General features: G+C 42.1%; 2 protein-coding genes across 9 annotated transcripts in view; one reads left to right on the forward strand and one right to left on the reverse strand.

The window, feature by feature from the left end:
• The window catches only part of NFKB1 (nuclear factor kappa B subunit 1), a 57,590-nt gene extending 50,387 nt beyond the window's left edge, over positions 1-7,203 (forward strand). The window contains exons 18-24 of one of the 2 annotated variants that reach the window (XM_032110542.1): positions 1,268-1,437; positions 2,247-2,349; positions 3,263-3,384; positions 4,216-4,282; positions 4,607-4,779; positions 4,914-5,091; positions 6,707-7,203. In XM_032110542.1, the coding sequence (XP_031966433.1) occupies positions 1,268-1,437; positions 2,247-2,349; positions 3,263-3,384; positions 4,216-4,282; positions 4,607-4,779; positions 4,914-5,091; positions 6,707-6,894 (1,001 nt within the window). In that variant the 3' untranslated portion in view covers positions 6,895-7,203. The other variant, XM_032110543.1, reaches the window with a different exon arrangement.
• MANBA (mannosidase beta) overlaps positions 4,320-22,130 on the reverse strand; it is a 56,738-nt gene continuing 38,927 nt past the window's right edge. Inside the window, exons 15-22 of one of the 7 annotated variants that reach the window (XM_032110545.1) lie at positions 18,742-18,884; positions 16,701-16,955; positions 12,188-14,496; positions 10,708-10,822; positions 9,409-9,474; positions 5,606-8,146; positions 5,186-5,273; positions 4,320-5,071 (exon numbers count right to left, since the gene is read on the reverse strand). In XM_032110545.1, coding sequence (XP_031966436.1) covers positions 14,272-14,496; positions 16,701-16,955; positions 18,742-18,884 — 623 coding nt within the window. In that variant the 3' untranslated portion in view covers positions 4,320-5,071; positions 5,186-5,273; positions 5,606-8,146; ... (1 more) ...; positions 10,708-10,822; positions 12,188-14,271. Of the gene's footprint in view, positions 5,072-5,185; positions 5,274-5,605; positions 8,147-9,408; positions 9,475-10,707; positions 10,823-12,187; positions 14,497-16,700; positions 16,956-18,741; positions 18,885-22,130 lie in introns of those variants that run through there. The other 6 variants (XM_032110548.1, XM_032110546.1, XM_032110544.1 and 3 more) reach the window with 6 other exon arrangements.

Here is a 22,130-nt window from a genome sequence, read left to right on the forward strand (position 1 = left end):
TTTTGTATCTGGTACTTTGTGACCATGCAGAATTAGAGCCTGTAAAATAACCACAGACAGTTCTTCCATTTTTCAGTGCACAGGAGACTTCAATTTAGTACTCCTGCTCTAATAGATTGTAAAATATCTGACCTAAAATTGTCATTGTGGATTCAAAAAACCTCCTCAGAGAGAGAGGGGATTTTTTGGTTGGTTGGGTTTTGGTTGGTTTGTTGGTTTTTAAAAGAAAAGGTTTTACTATTATCTTTCTGGTGCAGGTATTCTTGAGGTGTCAGGTCACTGTGACCTTACAGCAGGATGATACTAAAATACACCACTTACTCCCCAGACCACTTTCTAGAAGAGGTGTTCAGTAGCAGATGGGGCCAGTGTGGGGTACCTACATGTTTAGTATCAAGATGCAGATTTTATTTTTAACGCTACTCTCTTGAGGCAAAGAGATGCTCTTGGTGAGCTCTGTAGTTCCTGCCTTCTGTTCCACCCTGTAATCTTGATTTTTTTTTTTTCTTATATGGTTTTGACTCTCCAAGTTCCAATTTATGCACAAAGAACATATTTATTAACACCATTTTCTTCATCCTGAGCCTCCACCTGGAGTACTCCCTTAGGGTCTGGGGCCCCCAACAAAAATAAGAAGGACATGGGCTTGTTGGAGCAGGGCCAGAGGAGGCCATGAAGATGCTCAGAAGGCTGGAGCACCTCTCCTCTGCAGACAGGCTGGGAGAGCTGGGGCTGTTCAGCCTGGAGAAGAGAAGGCTCTGGGGAGACCTTACAGCACCTTCCAGTACCTGAAGAGGGGGCCTAAAGGACAGCTGGAGAGGTGTTTTACAAGGACATGTAGGGATAGGACAAGGTAGAATGGCTTTAAACTGACAGAGGGTAGGTTTAGATTAGGTATAAGGAAGAAATGCCTCACTGTGAGGATGATGAGACACTGGAACAAGTTGCCCAGAGAAGCTGTGGATGCCCCATTCCTGAAAGTAGGTTCAAGGCCAGGTTGGATGGGGCTTTGAGCAGCTTGGTCTGGTGGAAGGTGTCCCTGCCCACGGCAGGTGGGTGGAACTAGATGATCTTTCCAACCCAAACAATTCTATGATTCTATCATCTTTTAGTGTATAAGCAGGCAAAATATGTTACTTCTGCTCAGGTAAGTACAGTAACTGTAACTCATTTTAGAAGTCTCTCACTTCAAAACCCATTACTCTGATATTTCTGAATTATAAAAATATTAACGCACATGATGGTGGATGGATTTTGTCTTGTGTAGGTCTCAGTGCAATTCACATGGCGGTGATGGCAAATAGCATGTCCTGCCTCAAACAGCTGATTGCTGCTGGAGTTAATGTCAATGCTCAGGAACAAAAATCTGGACGAACTGCATTGCATTTGGCTGTTGAACAAGAGAACATCCCTTTGGCAGGCTGCCTTTTGCTTGAGGTAAGGGCAGAATTTCTTCCTCCCAGGTCCTTTCAATTACAAATTTAAAAGCTGTTGACAATCCTTGAGTGCTTCAGAAAAGCGGGAGTAAGGGGGGGAGGTTCCTGTTTATTAACTAGATTACTTGAACTGGTATAATGGCAAAATTACTAGTAATGTTACTGTTTTGTTCAGCATTGCTGGTGAATCTTTTGCCCAAGTTGAGGAATGTAGAGTTTGTGACCCTAACCTGACTGCATATGCCATGTATAATTTGTACTGAGTAATCCTGGCAGGCACTGTAGTTACTCATGAACATGTTCATCTCTTCTTCTGTGTGAAGTAGAACATGTACAGAGATGTACATAGAGATGCAGTTGTGTAATCTATAAATATTTGTCTCATCTCTAACACCTCGATCCTGGTATCCTTAATTCTACACGCCCTAGCTGGCTGCAGTAGCTTTCCTCAGTGTTCATGCATGGATGTGCCACCAGCCTGGCTGCCCTTCTGATGAGCAGCAGCAAGGCAGGATTCTGTGCACACCACTCAGGTCATGGGCAGAACTTTTACAGGGAATGCACAGTGGCTTTTATCTGCCTGACCTATTTGGATATATACATCTAACGCTGGAGCACGCAACCCACCATATGCATGCAGACAGTTGTAGTTACTTTCTAATTCCTTCTTTTCAGGCAGCAATTAGAGTTTTTATGCAACCAGGCATGGAATGGTGCTTACTCACACAATAGCATTGTTTGTGCTGACATGAGCCTCTGCAGCTGCATTGTACAGATTTCTTTTCTTTTTGCCATTCAATAAAAACTTAGGGTGATGCAGATGTGGACAGTACTACATATGATGGGACAACTCCACTTCACATAGCAGCTGGAAGGGGCTCAACAAAATTGGCAGCAGTTCTCAAAGCAGCAGGTATGGAAATAGATCTTTGCTGTAGAGTTTACTTTCACAGTGACAATTCAAGTTAGAAGGCTGCAAGCTGGAGAGAATGTGCCAGTGAACTTGTTTAATGGATGGAGGAAGTCAGATGTTAAAAGCACGAAGGTCTGAATTTCCTCAGAAAGTCCTGCTCTGAGATGCTATACTAATCACTCTTCAGCACCATCTAATGGCTAGAAAGGCAAATTATGTTGGTCCAAAAAAATCTCTGGAGGACTTTGGGAAGTTCTTTGATTCTTTTGTAGCTTTTATAGCTGAAGAAGTGGAGAAGAGACTTTTATATATATCTGGGATAAGTGTTGGACTGCTTTAGGAACAAAAAAGCCAAAAAAACACCCCATCACTGAAGCATGAGCTTGTAAGTGTCTCCTATTTGCTGTCACTGTGGAAGAATTAGGTTGGAGTATTTGTTGGAACTTTGTCAATTGTATTTAAACCTGATTTTTCTCATTTGAAATGGAAGCCCAAGCCTCCCATTGCTGAGGCTGTCTGCTTGGTCTTTTAAAAACACCCCCACTTTCTCTGACACTAAAAAGCAGCACCACACCATCACCTCATCACATTCGTGCTGTGCTGTGTGAGGCAGGATGGGACTGGAAGTCAGTTGATACAACCAGAGCTCTTTCTTTGCACCCTAATGCTCTGCTTGTCATTTTTCCCCCCTTTTTATAATGGAGAGTAGCATTATACAGAGATGTGACAGCATTTAAATGTAATTGATAAACAGTGCTACTTGCTAGCTTAGTATCAAATATCATTTAGCTGGAATAGCTAAATTAGCTGATTTGCCATTCAGTACATAGAATGCCTATTTTAAATATCGTTGAGAAGCAACTTGAAGCCCTTTCTTTGATTTTCCCCCCCCCACCCCCCACTTGTTCTTCAGGTGCAAATCCTCACATTGAGAACTTTGAGCCATTGTTCGATCTAGATGATGTGAAAGATGATCAAGATGATGAAGGGATTGTGCCTGGAACAACACCACTGGATATGGCAGCCAATTGTGAGGTATGTGGTCTGCTTTTTCTTTCAGTTTTTTGTTGGTTTTTTTCTAATTATAAAGGACAGCTCAGCTCTCTCAGCCAGCTCCTTTCACTGCATCCACAATTATTTCAATTAATTCAACTAATTTGCCATCAAAAATTAGGCTAATTCAGCCATAAAACTCCCCTGATGAAACAGCACTGGAAGAAAGCTACAGAGTAATGCTGCTGAACAGAAATGACCAAGCAGTTCTTCAAGTAGTTGCAGTGCAGTCTTCAGTGTGGGAAAGTATTTAGCTGGGTGGGCAGCTTGTGTTTGAAGGCTCACTCTCCAGTGGGTTTCTTTGCTGAGTGTTCTTCAGAATTGCAGCCTGTGTGTGATGGGAAGATGCACTCCTGTGTTCTCCCCCAACAGTGATTAAGCTGATTACTGTGCATTTGGTTTGGTGTGAGTGTAAAGGACAAGCAGTCAGCATCTCTAATCATCTGGAGCTGGGGAGTGGTACCAGCCTTAGGTGAAAATCTAACCCAGGCTTCATTTTAAATGACTAGTTGCAGGCAGGCAGCAACTCCTTGCTTAGCCACTGCTTCTGCCATTTATTTACTGCCAAGGCTTCCTCTGTGTCTTGAAAATAGTTGCCAGGTGACACAGCTTAAGGTAAAGGGAGATTAACTTCTCAAGATTTTTCGCTAAAGTTTAGCACAGGTTTTCTACAGCATCCTGAGTCATACTGAACCTGGGAGAGGAAAAAAATGCTGATTTACAGATGGAATTAGGGCTTTATACCACACTGCTGAGACTTAAAGGACACTAACCAGGTTTCTGCTAAATACTGACTTTAACGTATTCTCTTAGGTGTATGACATATTGAATGGCAAACCCTACGAGTCAGCAGAGGTTTTGGAGGACTTACTGACACAAGGTAACACCTATAAAGAATTGACAATATCCCTCTAGTATTTGAGTACTGAAACTGTAGTGGTGAGAAGACATTGTCCTGCAATAGCTTGTAACTGAGGTGGTGAGAGAGAAGAGGTGCCCTCCCACCCCCTCACTCACAGAATGAGCATGATTCCCTTAAGAGGTCTCAAGGACATGGAGTACGTTTTCAGTATTGCAGCAAGACATTTGTAAATGCTGGGATTGGACTCTGAAACAGTCTTCAGTTTGGCTTTGTTTCTGCTTTAAAATGAATTGGTGCATGATTTGTATAAATAATAAATTAATATATTTCTCTGTTCCCCAGGACATTTGAGAGAGCTGAGTGAGAGTTCCAAGATGCAGCTTTACAAGCTATTGGAATTGCCTGATCCAACCAAAAACTGGTCCACCCTAGCACAAAAACTGGGTCTTGGCATACTTAATAATGCCTTCAGGTTGAGTCCTTCCCCATCGAAAACTCTGCTGGATAACTATGAGGTAATGTGCTATAACAAGTTACAAAGAACATTCAGACATGCAGAGAACCTTGTCCTCCTGCACGGTGAGACAGTGCAGCCCTGCAGTTTTAGCCAGCCTGGATGATGCTGAGCATCTGATGTCTGCTCTTGCAGGTTTCTGGTGGTACAGTTCAGGAGCTCATCACTGCTTTGAGACAGATGGATCACACAGAAGCCATAGAAGTAATTCAGGAAGCACTATCCAGCTCACGCAGACTTTCTCCCCTGGAGGACAGTACAGCAAAAGCTCTTCCCTCATCATCATCGCTCACCTTTGCAAATGGAGAGACAGGTAAAATTGACAGCAAAGTATGAAAAGATTTATTTAGGACTTTTTTTCAGTTCGCCCTCCCCACTCTATCTAGGACTGCTGATAGATTGCATACCTTCTTGCACACACTGCTTCACCTGCTTACTGGTTTCAGAAATACTTTATGGCAGCATGACCCCTCTCATCACAGATAGCTGCTAGGCCTAGAAGAGAGAGGGAAAATGGACCACTTGAATCAGCATACCTGCATCATGGTATTCATTATACTGCTGCCTTCTGCTAAAACCAGACACCTGCCATTTGCTAATGGTGATGTACTGGGAATGTAGGCAATTACCTCCTAGGCATGTACAAGTGCCATTAGCTTTTGACTTTTTTTCGCCCCTCATTGCTGGATAATGAAAAATGTTTTGGGCTCCTAAACTTCTCAGTAAGACTTTGGTATTAAATTTCTCCTTCCACAGTGTTCTGTAGGCAGAGAAATTGGGGATGGCTTAGGTTACACAGGACTCAAGCAGTCCTGCTGGCCAACTACCTGCTCAGAGTAGGGCCAGTGGAACATTACATGAGGTTTCCCATGTTACATCCAGTTGAGTTCTGAGCATCCTCAGATGGAGGTCCTACAGTGTTTTTGGGCAGGGAACTCTACTAAGAGAAAAAGAGAGATTGTGAGAAGTTTGTCATCAGGGATGTTCAGTCATTGCCTGGCCAGGTTTAGTAAAAAAAACCTTTGTTTTTTCCTGTTCAAACACCAGTAGTGCTGCTTGTACCCTAATGTGGATCCTTACACCCTGTAAAAAAATACTGTAGTTATTTCTGGAAAGAAAAAAGAAATGTCCCAGTCACTCCATTCTGGTCTAACATTGCCAGTTTATTCTCTATAGAAAACTGGTCAGTCATGGAATAAACCTTCACACCCACCCAGAAGTGTGCTTGTACACATATTGCCCCTTTAGATTCATTGTGAAGGGTAAGAGGTGTTCTGCTCCTTTGCAACATGAATGGAGGGCATCACATTGTTTATTTTAAGATGTTTGTTTAGATAAACAAGACTTACCTCTAAGATGCCACCACTGCTTTAGTCACACTGATCCCACAGCATACCTTCAGCTCGGATACTGACCTCTTCCAGTCAGGCACTCCTTCTGTGGATCCTTCACAGGTGAAAGATGCTGCTGACTTGTTCCTATTTTGGGGTCACTTACTGCATGCAACTCTTCAAGTATTTGTCTCAAAAAGAAATCTCTAAGTTGACATAACATGAATTAAAAGTTTTAGGAGCCTCATCCTGGAGCTGTACACTTGCACAGTGTGACTCTGAGAACCTTCTGCCCTGCAACTGCCATAGCCAGACAGAGTCCTGACCAGAGTGCAGTGACACCATTAGCGTCAGCAGAGCACCAGGCTTCTCATCCCATCAAGCTCCAGCTGCAAGTTGATCTCTGCCAGCAGTACATCAGGTCACATGCTTTGGTGGCCTGGAAACATTCAGCACAGCTTTTCCTATTATAATACCTCATGTTATTTTCCTATAGAAGAGCTGTAATCCTGTTGGTTTGTATTCCTTAGGCTTTTCTTAAAGCAACCTTGCTCAAGCCACACAAATGATAATGTTTCCCTTTTCTCTGTCCCTCAGGTGAGCTCTGTAATAGCAGATTTCAAGACCCTGAAAGCACATGTGACAGCGGTGTGGAGACCTCCTTCCGCAAGCTGAGTTTCACTTATTCAGACTCTCTGAACAGCAAGTCCTCACTAACACTTGGCAAAATGGCCCTGGGCTATGGACATGACAGTTCAGGGCATAGCAATTATATAGCTGAATAGTGATGTTCAATTAGCAATATGCAGTTGCAGGAACAAATGGCACATTTCAAATTACATCAGCGTCATCCTGGCCAGAGGGAAGTGAACTCACAACCAAAAGTGCACTGGAAGAATCCCACCTGAACCAATGGCAACTGCAGCACGTGACTTCTAGCCATTGCTTCCTTCAATTGTATTCATTTACAAGCCATTTACAATAAGCAGGGCTCCACTGCTGCATTAATACACAGGACTGGACGCTATGAAAGACTGACTATTTTCCTGGTCTGGGAGGATTTTCTTTTACAGATGAAAAAGAAATTTGTAGTGCATAATACAAACTTACTTACTAAAGAGGTTAAGCACATAGAACAATCGGAGGATACAGTTTCTAGCTGCTCTCTTCATAATTGTTGCAGCACAGTTGCATGAAACCAGCTCATAAAGTAGCTGGCAAAGAAAAATCATGACTTTAATCACAACAGTGACAACTCAGAGAAAAAAGAGAACCCGAAAAGAATCTTGTATATTTCAAATAATGTATTTAAACTTAACTTTGGTGCCTCTTACCCAAAAATTTTTTCAAGTTTGGCATTTTCCTACTTGTAAATAGTTTTTTTATATCTGTTCCTTTTGAAAAATCGTGCTTTTTAAATGCTTATTTTTATTTTACTTTTATAATAAAACCCCAAAATTAATTCTCCTGTCTGTGCCTGCTGTGATTTTTACATTACCTTTCAAGTAGAGTTATTGAAAATTTAGCCTATCAGTTTTAGGCATTGATACAAGATCATGCTGCTTTCCAAGCACTAAAATAAATGAAGGGTTGCAAGCCACCTGTCTTAAAGCTAAAATATCTTTTATGGTGGGAGAGCAGGACCATCAGCTACTGCTGAGCAGCTGTGCTTTGGGATTAAAGCCTCTGCCTTGTTTTAGTTCTCATCCTTAAGGCAACAGAGAATCATTTACACTGAAACCAACTCTTTAGTGTCTCAGCAAATCTCTGACAAAGCCCAGAGGAGAACTATCTAGAAACTCCTGTAGTAACTGTGCTCATGAGCAGTGTTTCTTCTGGTCTGACATCAAATCTGAGATGGTGAGTGTACTGTTACTGATGTTGGCCCAACTGAACAGAACAGGCACCAGAGTTCACGATGAAAAAAGCAAAGAGCAGCAGCATTGGCACTCATAGCCAGTTTTTGTGGGACAAAGATGGAGCATTGACAGGGTGGTTCTTGGCTCAGCTCAGTCTTCAGTAACCTGGGTGTCACTCCTGAGAAAATGAATCAAGATAAACCTTGAGAATGCTTAATGTTTAGAGCAGTAGTTGCTGTAATGAATTAAACAATGAGTAATGAACTTGTGAACTAATTTTATATCCAGCTGAATTACTGAGAATGTTAATTGCTTCCAGAGAAGACGAATTATAGTAAAAATGCCATTCTTTCTTTCAGTTCTTGTATGTATAACCCACATCTAAGCAGTGTCTAACACATACAGATTTTTGTTCAATTAATGTACTTCTCCGGTGTTCTCTTTGTATTCCAACAGTAATAGAAACAGGCAAAGGTTCTCATATTCCAGCGGTAGAGGGGCTTTTTGAGCCCTAGTAGAGCTGCTGTCCAAGTAAAACACACCTTCTGCTTCCACAGAATTTCCAGCACAGCTCAGCGGGCTGGTGGAGATTTTAACTGGGGTTTCTACAATCCTGCAGGACACCAGGGCACCCTGGCTGTTTATTCATACCTTTTAGCTTTAGTTCTGACCAACTCTGCTTTTAAACCACCAGAAGACACCTGGATCTGTATTTCCTTAAAGCACTTCATGACCAGATGTTGCATAATAGCTGTTTATCAGGTTAGTGATCATACACAGCAGGTCCCCTAGGTCCTGTGTATTGAAGTGCTTTAAATGGCAGTCTGGCAGCTTCTCAGTCTCAGTGTACTTAATAAAAAAGGCTTTAGTCCTTTTAGGTTTTTTTTCCCTTTGTTTAGAGATAGAAAAATACTAATTTTAAAAGTATTCTCAGTAATTCAAAATGGAACACTAAATTTTTACAGTTGAGTCACGTAACAGGACAACTTTTCCTACCTGCATTAACCTTCTGCATCTTAAGTATGTGTTGCAGGCAAGCCACACAGTGTGTTAGAACTAGGCAAGAGTAGGAGTTAGAACATACCAACAAGTGTAGGACACACTACAGAAAGTGGCAAGACACCTACTAAGAGACATTTGTGTATGGCAGAGCAAACCCGTTTACTGCAAGCAGCTCAGTTAGAAGAAAATGTTAGAACACACAGCTTTACTCTTTTTGCTTGACCTTTTTTCATAGTAGTAATGGTCATCCTGTACAATGATTCTTGCACTGATGGGAAAAGGTCAGGCTCCTTGCAGGTGTGAGGATGAAGGTAGCAGACAGAGGAAAGAGGCTTAGCAAGAGAAAGCAATGCCAAGTCTTAAACACTTAAAGCAAATGTGTTCATGTCATGTAACTATCAAGATATGTTCATGGACCTCACCATAAGATCTGCTCACCTCACACACAAATTTATCTTTACACCTCTTTGCCAAGATAGGAAGTGCCATTCCCATTTTGCAGGTCTGATGGAATAAAGAAAGAATCCAGGAATCAGCTGAATCAGCCTGAGAGCTTCTGTCTACACCTGACATAGAGAGAAATCTCTAACCTGAATCTGCACTTGCAGTGGAATAGAGCTCGCTCCGTTATTTTGCTACTGTACTGCAGTAATAAACATCAGAAATTGTGGAATGCAACAAAAGTTGTGACAAAGATCACTAGAGATCTTCTCTACATTTGATGTAAAATGAATTATACAGAAAGTTAGACTGCCCTTGATTTTAGATTGGCTGCCACAGCTCTAAGTTTCTTGGCATCATCTTGGGATGTATTTACAAACTGGGAAATCACTGGTAGTAGGAAGTTCTGGGCGGCATTCTGAGATTCTGTGGACTGCAGGAAGGACAACAGTCTGTTGTGGGGTGATTTTAGGTCAATACTGTATTCCCCTATCATCTGCTTTATGCCCAGAAATGGGTCCCGCAGCTTTAAGCTGGGTCCGAGAGAAGGAGCGGGGGGAAGCCAGGCGAATTCCTCAGCGTGGCTTGTGTTCAAGCTCACACACGCTCCCTCACGTTGCTCAGCTCTGCTTGCAGCAGCAGAGAGTACGTTCCTGCTTTTAGCTACCTTCTTTTTTGTTAGCTGAGGCAAGAAGTTTTCCCAGTCCTGTAAGAGCAATTCTCCAGTAACTTCAGTTCTCCTGGAACTGTTCGGCCTAGCTGTGATCCGAGAACCGGATCATCGGAAGCCGTGGACCAGCAGGAAGGCTGCAGGGACGCTGCATCCCAGCCCTGGACCTCAGCAGGGGCCGAGCCAGCTACAGAGGGAACTCTAAATCCACCAGCTTTCTCCACACCAGGGAGGTTTAGTATTTCAGCAATTACTCATTTTTTCCCCATGCCCTGCGGGCACTTTGTTTGTTAAATAAATAGTTGTTTTCACTTTCATCCAAGAAATTCCTTTTGTATCGGTGAGGGAGGGAGTGCCAAAACCTGTCTTCTTTAGAGGACACATTCATTTCAAAGTGTTTTTCCTCCTAAACTTGTCTCAAACTGAGACAGAATCTTACCTACATGCAGTGGTGTATGAACTGTCTTTTCTCCTTTGGAAAAGTAAAATTGGAAACTGTTGTGGAAAGTGAAATGCTTTTTCCATGCATTTAAGGAAAAAGAGCCACTCTCCTTGCCTCCCCCAAGCAAAGTGACAGGAATGGTGGTGCCCATTTGTTAGCTCAGGGTGCAGTGGTCAATACTCACCCACCATCCACAGCTTCTGGTGTTTCTGAATGATCACGTCTTGAAATGGAGCAGTTCTAGAGTAATGGCCAACAGCCCAGTCCAAACTTTTGCTGGCTTCAAAAGATTCCTACAGCTACAGCAAAGATAACACAAGTTAGTTACCAAGTAGTTGATTTTCTCCATCCAGCATTATGAAGCAGCCTGATGTCCCACTTAGAGCCAGGCTGGAGTATGTCTCTTATTTCAAGCCTGCAGAGGTTTCCCATGGCCTCATTTAAACCCAACTGCAGTAGGATTTCTCAGCCATCCAGCCACGCTTGCCACGTGCAATGCAGAAGAGCACTAGCAGAGCAGTGGCCTCCATTACATACTGCAAGGGAACACACTTGGGACAGACTTCACACCTGTTAACCTGTGCACTCGCCAGCATTCCAGTGGAGTCAGCAGCACACACATGCACAGAGCAGCATCACACTAATGATTAAATCAGGTACTTACACATTTCTACTGACCGACTCTACTTCTTACAGAAATGGCCTTTTTTCATTTAAGTTTTGGTTTTCCACACTAATTAAACTAAATTGGTGGTTTCGTTTCGCTACCTTGTAACACCTGACTGGAAAGGACATGTAAACACAACTCTTGGACTGAAACCTGTCCTGAAAATTTCAAACCATGAGTTCCTGGTTCCCTAAGTGGGTAAGAAAGCGAACAGTGATTCTGACAATATAAAGGCTGGCTTGTAAGTTTCAAACCCAGCTCTCCTGTACTGAAAATAAGAAACTCATTGGCCCATTTCTCTGCTCCTGACACTGCTACAAGTCACTGAAATGGTCTCTGCTACACAGCTCCAAAACCAAAAGGCAACTAACAGAAGTAAAAGTACTGAAGAAAGATGTGCCTCTAAGGCAGAAAACTTGTCCAGGCCACAAGGTATGCCAACAGCAGGTAACAAGAAAGACTGACAGAGAACTATGAACACTTACTTAGAGAGGAACTTTTAGCTACATTTGCATGCTTCTTTCCTGGAGAAGATGCAGAACTTGAAAAAGCTTCCAAGGACATGCCCCAGTAAACTGGAGCAAAATACATCCTCCTTGTGTGGCAGAAAGTACGAACAAACAGGTGCCCTCTAAAGCTCAGGATGGCCTCTGCATGCCCAGAATGGGTTCAGAGCCAAATCTCAGTCAGAGAACACTTTTATGACAACAGATTAGCCAACACCATACAGTGCTCTTCCCAAACCTGCTCTCAGGTTCTGGTCTGGAAGGGCATTTGTCATGGCTGTGGGACACTCTGGCTGCTGCTTTTGCCATCAGTGGAGAACAGCCCAGAGGGGGCCCAGGAGCAAACAAAGGCCATTGGCACAAGCAAATTCACTGGTCCTTGAACAAGACATTTCAAGGCAGCATACTGAAAGAACACTGACGATTCCAGTCCCCTCTACTGCTGCCACCAATAATGTAATGACACTGAGGACAAGCACCACAACACTTACCAAATGCTCCTCCCAACGCTCCTGCTGCCAAACCCCCGTTAGATAGAACTGGGAATACAGGTACTGCCATAGCTGCAACAACACTCAGCTGGGATGTGACGCAGGAGTGCTGGGTAGGAGTGCTGCCTTCCTATCTCTGCCCTGATCTGAGACAAAGGCAGAACAATGTAACCAAGTACAGCACAGGACGCCACTGCGAAAGTACGAAGGGGAAATGGTTAACCAAAGCACACGTTACAGCCACTGCTGCATGGCGAGAGAGCAGCTTCTATAAATACACACCTACTACAACACCAGGAAACCAAAAGAACATATTAAGGATATTAAGACAATAATGGAAGTCAACCTTGCGCATTAAATTCTGTTTTGAGTTCAAGCATTTGGCTTAAGCAATTGCTAATCTTTCATAATGGCACGCAGTGCTGAATTAAAGCTTTCCAGTGAGAAAGAACGGACCAACTCCTTAGGGAGCTTCTGACCTTCAAAACCAGCAATAATCAAAAAAATTGCCCAAACCTTGCTATGTCAATCTGGTAATTGCAGAAAGGAACAGGGGAAAAAAATAATAGAATGCTGTTCTATGGAACTGTGCTGGTAGACTTTAGTTGCATAGCCACGTCATCAGTTATTAATCATGTACCACATAATTTCTTCCATGATTTTGCCTAAAAATTGTGACAAGCTAGACAAGGTCACAGTTATCCAAATTCACGGGTTTTGCTTCTAGCAATCCAAAAGCTCTTTTCTAAATATCTCAAACTTCACTCATAAGCTGAGATGAACAAATACCACTGACCTCCAAATAGGCCTCTTGATTGTCTTTAAACAAGTGATTCCTTTGAAGTTTTATTTATTTAACGCTATTAAGTCCCATTTTGAAATTCTATCTAGATGTGGCTGGAAGAAACATTTCTCCATCAATGTAAGAGAAAGACATCAACAAACTTGCCCTTTGTCCTAATACACTGCAGCAGTACATATCATATCTTCTCCACATTTTTTCATTCTTACCTTATATCAACTCTATTGCTGCTTTGATTCCACTTTGATTCCAGGACACCAAAAAACGGAAGAATTGTTCTGGTATTGTTGGCCCATGGTGCCTCTCAGATTAACTTTTAATTTCCTTTGTCAATGCCTGCATTTGTTAAGTTTTACTCATGACTGTCATTTTCCCTATTTATTTTACAAAATCTATAAACATTGGTACATACACATCCGTATTTTGATTGTTTTCATGTCTTCTTTTAACTAGGACTAGTTTTGAATCAGATGAAACTACAGTTAGTTGTTTTGGTGACCCAATAAAGCATTTGTAAGAAACTTTCATTTATCATTTCCCTTTCATCTTTAAGTTCTTCCTCTTGCTCAGGAGTATGTCGGTTTTGGTTAACACCAAAGTACCAGTCAACATGCTCATCTCTCTGCCCATTAAAACTGTGATCACTGCAAGAAATCAACCCCCAGTCTGAGTTCTCCAATGGAACACACAGTTGCTCCCCCCACACGTGCTCCAGACCCCCCACACCACCAGCAAGTAACACCCACGTGGTGCTTTTACAACACCAGTGGACATCAGTGGTAGAGCTCGTTGAAACTCCACCTACTGTAGGCTGATTCTGCTTTGCAAGAAAATTAATATTTGCTTGGACGGAGAGAGGATCCTTGTGGAACCCCAGCAAGATCCCAGCTGCATTTCAAACCACGTCCAACAGACAAGCCCAATGTTTAGCAACATGCCCACGGAGGGGCTCAGTGGCCTACTGGCGGCAGTCCCAGCTTCACTCCCTGTCTTTCTCCCTTGCCCCCAGCATACCTTGCCGTTATCTTAAAATGAATTTCAAATTACAGCACAGTGAAACTAGAAAAAAAAAATGGATGTGCTTTCAATAAACCACATATATTATATGTAAGCTTTGCTGTTGGTATTTTTACATTGAACCAGCAGTTAAAATTCACATGACAGGAATGGACAGTATGTTCTTCAGACAGCTCAAAGTGTATGTCGCTTCAACTTCAGTCAAATTCTCCAATTTTTTTCCTCCTCCTGTTCCACTCCTTATCTAGAAGGAAATGAAGTATTCTCAGACAACGTCCAGCAGAGAGGTCAAGATTAGTGAACTTTCTAGTTCTTCAACACTGGTAGGTTCCCAAGGATAAAACACAACCGTTTTCTTTTTTTCAGTCATAAGGAAACCATTATCACTAAATCTGCCTTTTATACTCCCTACATCCAGAGAAACAAAAGGAGCAATTGCAGTGGTCTGAAGAACAAATACATAAATGTCATCTTGTTGGGATACAGAGGCCTGAAAGAGAAATAAAAAAAACGTATTATTAAAAAAAACCCAAATGTGTTAAAGAAGACCTCCGTTACACCCAAACTGGGAAAAACCTACATGTCAGTGAAACAGGCTGAACAAACACATTTGATCTAAATTAATATTCTTCATATGTAAGAATCATGCAAAACCTGCAAACATTACTAGAGCCTTCCTACAGAATACTACAGATTGTGGAAAAATGCCAAGAAGTATTACCACTTTGCCATCTTCTTATGGAAATAACTTAATAAATGCTAATCTGACTTCTACATAGTACTGGTATCCCGTACTTACTGCAGTGAAAGAAATTTGTCCTTTCATCAACACTTCACTCAACTTATCAATTCACATCAACTGAAAGAGCTTGCCTTTCAATTACATACATAATAGAAATACACAGAAGCAAAAGATGGTAAAAATCCCAGTAAGACAGAAAGTCATCTCATCTTAATGCATCACGGCAGTGAAGCCCTTATACTTCATTTAGAAAATATACAAAAAATAGTTGTAAAGTACCAGGTCAAGGTATAAATTTTTATATTAAGCTCTATCAGTAGTTAATCTCAGAGAGACTTAAAATCCCATCCAGGACACATTTTCATGCAGTACTCCCCATTCACCATAATGAAAGACTATGCTACATAACTTTCAAACACCAATTCACCATCTATAAAAAGAGGACAAATTACAGTCAGTTCAGACATCATGTTCCGGTTACAAGAAAAGCAACGCTACTCATTTTTGAGAAAAAGCACACATCCTCTGCATTTTGTTTCCTGAAGAAATACTAATGCCTTGATGTTTTTTAAAAGCAATGTTATGGAAGTAGCTCTTGGATTAGCAATGTATTTGAAAGTCTAGTTAGTTTATTAGTAACTAAGTATAGAAGTACCAGCCTCTTGGAAAACAGAGTCATTTTTTAATCATACCTGCATTTCTTAAAATGATCACTTTGCATTTATCCTTGCTAGCTATTCTTATTAATTAGTATTCCAAAGACAACGCAGTTACAAGATAAAGGAATGAAATTTTCCAGCAATGCTCCAGTTGCAGAGCTTTTATTATTGGTGGTATCATCCACAAACCAAAAAACCAAACCAAAACAAACAAAAAAAAAAGCCCTACAGCATGACTCAGACCCCAGACTGTACTACCAGATGAAAAAAAAAATTAAAACAGGCTTATTTCTTTCCTTTGTATACTCAGGAGGCAGGCTGTGCTGCCATGAAAGAGATAAGAAGGGAAAATCTGGCCCATTTTCTTTTTGTAAAGCAATTATGCTGGTCCAGATTCAAAGAGATTAGACCTCTATTCCCCCCCTTGTTTAGCTTAGCACTAAAGAGCAAAGCTGCAGTTTGAAAGGCAATGTGAGAACACAAAGGTCCCCATCCTGCCCATCTGATGATTAAGAATTTTGCAGTAAGATGTACATGCTAAGAAGCGAGGCTTAACAAAATGTGTGTGTATGCACACACAGGGCATGCATGCTCTCTACATACAGCAAGCTTGCTAGGAGCAGAAGGAATCTAGGAAAAAGCAGCAAATTGACTAAATGATAGTGTTATACAACACTGATGCCTTCTGTGCCTGTTCAGGAGACTGACACAGTTGCCAGCTATTAAGAGATAATCACTATTATGCAAATCAGAACCCTTACTGGAAGGCAGGGATTTCAAGCAGGAGGAAAGGAACACGCAATGCTGCCTGTTAGCAATGTTACACTGATCTGAGAGCATGAGCACTTCCAGAGGAAATACTGCTGACAGTAGTGCACTCCACACTCAGCTGAACTAGGATCACCTTATACTGACATACAGTGCTGTCTGCAAGCCAGAACACTTGCCATGATGCTATTTGCTATCTAGGGACAAAAAGAAAGAAAGGAGCAAGGCTGCAAGGTGAAAGACAGTCTAAACAAATGAAAGGGGGAGTTCATTATTTAAAATAAAACAAATCCCAGACAAAAAACATGCACAAACAAACAAATGAACCAACCCCACCAGTCTTATTTAGATACATATATAGTGACACAGGAAAAAAAATCTCATTTTGAACTCAACATGGAAGCCAGAATAGCAACAACTATACTAGAGCATTCAGTGGAATCAGACACTGTGTAGCCAGCAAACAACTCAAACCAGTAAGATTAGCAAAACCAAATACAGTAATCTAGCATGACTGATGCTTACACTAAAATGGGTCTTTTCTAATCCCACAGCATCCTTTAGAGATGAAAGGAAGTAATGGTTCGTAGGACTCTGGAGCCCATCTTCTCCCACGAGACAGAAAGTAATAACACAGCTTTTCCTGGTACAACTGCATCTTTCCAGAAGGTCACTTATGGACTCCTTGTAGATGGGAACAGCACTCTGTGCTTTAACAGTCACACCTTCTGTGGCAAGGGTGCATACTGGCTCCAAAGAGCTCCAGGCGTGCACAATGACCTATCAAGCACATCGAGAGAGCACAAAGCTTAGAAGAAAGGCTACATCTGTGAAAACAATGCAGCATCCTAGATTTCAGACTGCTCGTTACAACAGATGTTCTTCTAAAAGCACCAGCTGATTTCCACCTAGCAAAAAACTACACAAAGATTTAAACAATAGAAATATGGCATAAAAATGAGATCGTTCTAAAACCCTAACAAGAAGTCCATTTCAAACCGTCTGGAGCTGCTCCCGATCTGCAAGACTTTTTTTTTCTCCAAGCTCCTTGAGAAGAGATTGCCAATTCCTGCCAAGGGGGTGCTGGGAAATGGAATTACTGAGTGACTAATTTGTTGACTCTCTTTCCTCCCTTGCTTGATTAAAAGAAGTCAAACAAAGGATTTTCTTGAGACTGCTCAGTGTTATCTGATGTAACCCAACTGGGTATGCTAGAGCTTCTGCATAATCACCCTTAAACAGAAGCAAGCTCCATCATCTTGAAAGGTATTATGAAGGTTATATTAATACAGCAAAATACATTCCCAGACATCATCCATGCATTATGAATATACCATTTAAAAAAGGCATAATTTGGAAATTGAGCACTTAATGAGAATTACAACATTCTATTTCATGAATTTTCAGTTATTTTTTGCCTTAACCGGAGTGCACAGTCAGGAATAGATCTTAACTGCTTTCAAGAGTTAAGTTCTAAATTTTCTTTAAGTGCAATACACAGTATTCATCAGAACTATTCTACTGCCAACACTTCTCTGATGCTGTCAGAAAATCTGAATTTATGTTTGTTAGAATAACTCAGACCAGAAAGGAACAATTTCATTAAGTGCAGTTCTACTCCAAGAACTGACTATCCAGAAATTGCAACCATTTTCTGTACCATATATTACTTCATATAAGCAACCTTATGAATCTGTAAATTCACGGAAGCCCACCAGACAGAGCAGTGATCTAGGAGCTGACATACTCATACTACTAGTTCCAAAATTACTATTTTGGAACTAGGAGTGACTAGTGAGTCATTCCAGGTCTCGAGGTCTGTTTTTCCATCCTTCACAGTGTTCCCACATGGGACACACTTTCTGTCAAGAGCTGTATCTCATAGTGAAAAATGGTCCCTAAATTCATCTGGGATCTGGTTGCCATATGATTAACACCAACAAAATGTAGCAAGCTGAAAAAGAAGACTGTTGTCTACAAGAAAACTCAGCAGCCCAAATGCTGCCTTAAAAATCCTATCAGTTTCTACAGTATTATCAAAAAACAGTTAATGCATCAATTACAAAATGGTGACATGCATAGATGACCTTCCAATTACAGATGTGCTGTTAATATTTCAGAAAACAATCCAGTCCTTTTTCCCAAAGCCATATAGTTTGAGTACAGGTAAGCAATGGTACAATCCCTTCCCCCCCCCCCCCCCCCCCCCCCCCCCCAGTCAGTTAATCGAGTTCTAACACCCAGGGAACAGTTTTGTTAAGTAGTGAGGTACCATTTTTCACACTTTGTTCTATTTAACCATCAGTCTCTTTAAGATTTCAACAGAATGGTTAATTTCAGCCTTATACCTACAGGCTATAAGCAAAGCAATTTCTTCTTCTGTGAAGCACTACACACTACTATAATAAAGGATAGCATTGCCCCTAAGAAGATTAAAGACTAGAGCTGCACCTCATGGTGTTTGAGCATGGCATTACCGAAGCTTTTCTGTACAAAGACCTGCTCCTTTCAGCATCTCACATTTTTGCAGGAGGCACACAAGAGTGGTGACGGAGGTGTCACTTACCCTCAAAGTCAGCCTGTGGTCCACATGAAGATCTGAGACACCGTAAATGTGCAACACTCCTTTGTCTTCAAAGGCCACAGGCAGCAGCGGTGCAAAGAAGTTTTGGGCAAAATAATGGAGCAGTTTCCACTTACCACCATACTCTAAAAACGATTAAAAAGAAGAAAGATTGAAACAGAATCCAAGAGTGCCTTGTCACACAATCCCTGTATGTGGCTTTTGGTCCTGCTATGGCAATGCAACATCCTTCTCCACCCTTTTTCACCTCTAACAAGTGCAAAGAATGACTGAAGGCACTCTTGCCTCCTTCCAGGCAAGGCTCTGCTCTGGAAAAGATCTGGTGCTCTTTCAAGTCTTACTTTGAGCTTCACCAGAAGTTTACAGTTTTCTATGTCTTTGTTCTATCATTGCTACACTCTCATTCAGTTAACAGAAGCCTTAAACACAAGTGACAAGAGTGACAGAGCGTACCACACATAAACCAAGCAGCTGGAGCATCTGTGCTGTTGAGAATCCAGACAAACAAGCTCGCATTGCCACGAACTACCACTACTACAAAAAGTATAAAAAATTTATACAAAATGCTCTCTTCCCCTTTTTCAGTCCTCCTTTCGGTTCTTCCTTAGAGGAACATCAATAGCAATAATGATAAAAATAAGTTCTCAAACCAAAGATAGCTCTGAGCTTGGCAAAACAAATTTGCCAAGATCTAGAGACAACACCTCCTCCATGGAAGTTAGGATCCATGACAGACACATGACAAACAGTTAATGTTGCCTCTTTAATGGAAAGCTGCACCTCATTACTTTTAATACTTTGAAAGTCTGCCATTAAACTGGAAAAGCCATCAAACTCTGCATCCTCTCCAAAAAATGCAATTTTTCTTTTTTGCTATGCAACACTGCCACATAATCATTTTGAAAGAGAAGCTGCATCCATTTCTTTCTCTATTAACATTCCATCTAGCACCCACTGTCTGCATTTTAAATTTGTCTTTCCTCAACCATTATCCAGTCATTGAAATGGCACTAAAAAGAAGTAGCAAGTCAGCTGCACCATCTCACAAGGAAGAAAAGTTAGATACTGGCTTCATTCTTGTTTCTGGCTCTTTGTTTTATACAACAAGTTTAAAGCTGATGTATGCTGAAAAATATTTTCAGTGATATGTTTTTGTTGTAGCTCTCTTAGTAATTACTCTCAGTTTCGGTTCTTGTACAAAGCTCTTAGCACTTTCAAACATCTCATAATTAAAGACTTATCCAGAGTGATGTCGTCTTTCAAGGGTTGCTGTGGCTTTCCCAGGGGGACTTGAACATGCTTTGTCTGCACTCCACATAGACATGAATGAACTTTGTGAAGAATAAGTGCATTAGCTCCAGCTTAGCACCTTCCACATCACCTTTTCTCAGCAAGTTCACAACCAGCTAGCTTGGAGAACAACAACTCAAATCTGCCTGGGAAACCCACACAAGACTGAACTGTGCTATGAGATAAGTCTGTTGCCAGCAAAAACACCACTGGCATTCAAGTTAACTGCACTGAAGCAAACCAAAGAGAAGGCTGAAGGAAAACTTCAGGAGAGGCAGCTGTGTTTCTTCAACACAGACAGTCGATAAACTGATGAATATTCTCAGTATATTGGTGCTTCTCAGTATAGAACTGTAGAACCACTTATGTTGGAAAAGACCTCTAAGATCGAGTTCAGCTGTTCACCTGCCAAGTGCACCACCAAAACACGTCCCTAAGTTCCCATGCCACACCTGTACACTTCCCTGGGCAGCCTGCTCCAATGCTTGAGAACACCTTCAGTGAAGAATTTTTTCCTAAGATCCAATTTAAACCTCCACTGGCACAACTTGATGCCATTTCCTTTTGTCCTGTCACTTGCTAATGGAGAAAAGGGGCTGACCCACACCTTGCTATGGCCTCCATTCAGGTAGTTTTTGAGAGTGATAGGGTGGGGGATAGGGTGTGTGTGTTCCAGCCTCCTTTCCTCCAGGCTAAGCACGCCAGCTCCGTCAGCTGCTCCTCACCAGAGTTGTGCTCCAGACCCTTCCCCAGCTCCACTGTCCTTCTCTGGACATGCTCCAGCCCCCCAATGTCCTTCTTGTAGCAAGGGGCTCACAACTGAACACAGCACTTGAGGTACAGCCTCAACAGTGCTGAGTACAGGGGAACAACCCCCTCCCTGGTCCTTCTGGCCACACTATTCCTGACACAAGCCAGGAAGCCACTGGCCTTCCTGGCCACCTGGGCACACACTGGCTTATGTTCAGCCACTGTTGACCAGCACTCCCAGGTCCTTTTCCACTGGGCAGTTTTCCTTCCAGCCACTCTGCCCCAGCCTGTAGTGCTGTCTGGGGTTGCTGTGGCCGAAGTGCAGGACTCGGCACTTGACCTTGCTGAACCTCATAAAACTGGCCTCAGCCCATCAATCCAGCCTGTCCAGATCTTTCTGCAGAGCCTTACTGCCACTCCCACCCGACTTGGTGTTGTCTGCAAACTGGATGAGCATGCACTTGAACCCCTTGTTCAGACACTTGATAAAGATATTAAACAGGGCTGGCCTCAATACTGAGCCCTGGGAAATCCCTGCAGTGACCCGCTGCCAGCTGGTTGTGAATCCATTCTCCACCACACTCTGGGCCTGGACATCCAGCCAGTTTGCTTTCGTGGGGAACAGTGCACCCATCCACACCATAAGCAGCCAGTTTCTCCAGGAGAATATTGTGGGAAATGGTGCTAAGGCTTTGCTAAAGTCTAGGCAAACAACATCCACAGCCTTTCCTTCATCCACCAACTGGGTCACCTTGTCATAGAAGGAGATCAGGTTGGTCAACCAGGACCTGCCTTCCATAAACCTGTGCTGGCTGGGTCTGATCCTCTGATGATATGAACAAAGGCACGTTCTGGCATTCCAAGGACACTTCCTGACAGAAAACATCAGTGGTTTAAAGAACAAATCTACCAAAACCTGGAAGTGCTACAAATTACTCTTCAATCATTAAACTTGAGAAGATGGGCGATTTGGACTGGGGCTGGATTATCTGAAACAGAGTCAACTGTGGGGCAGTATCTAATCTAACAAACAAAAGCTATGGGCCTTGTCTGAGAAATGGGCAGGGAGAGTCTGGGCATCTAGAGCTGCAATCTCTAAAGCCTTCAGGACTGCTACAGGACTTCCTGGAATTTCAATTGTCAATTAATTAATTTGCCAATGCAATAGATGTTGCCCACTGCAGAATCCAGACAGAGCCCACCACAAGCTCAGACCCAGCATGGTCTGAGCTTTCAGTGCCTGTTGACTTGAATTTTTTTCTTGAGTTTAATTCACATGATGAAAATCTAGGCTTCAACTGTCATATATGGAAATGGATAATGCAATTGAT

The sequence above is a fragment of the Corvus moneduloides genome, chromosome 5 (assembly GCF_009650955.1).
Source record: "Corvus moneduloides isolate bCorMon1 chromosome 5, bCorMon1.pri, whole genome shotgun sequence".
Classification (NCBI taxonomy): Eukaryota; Metazoa; Chordata; class Aves; order Passeriformes; family Corvidae; genus Corvus; species Corvus moneduloides.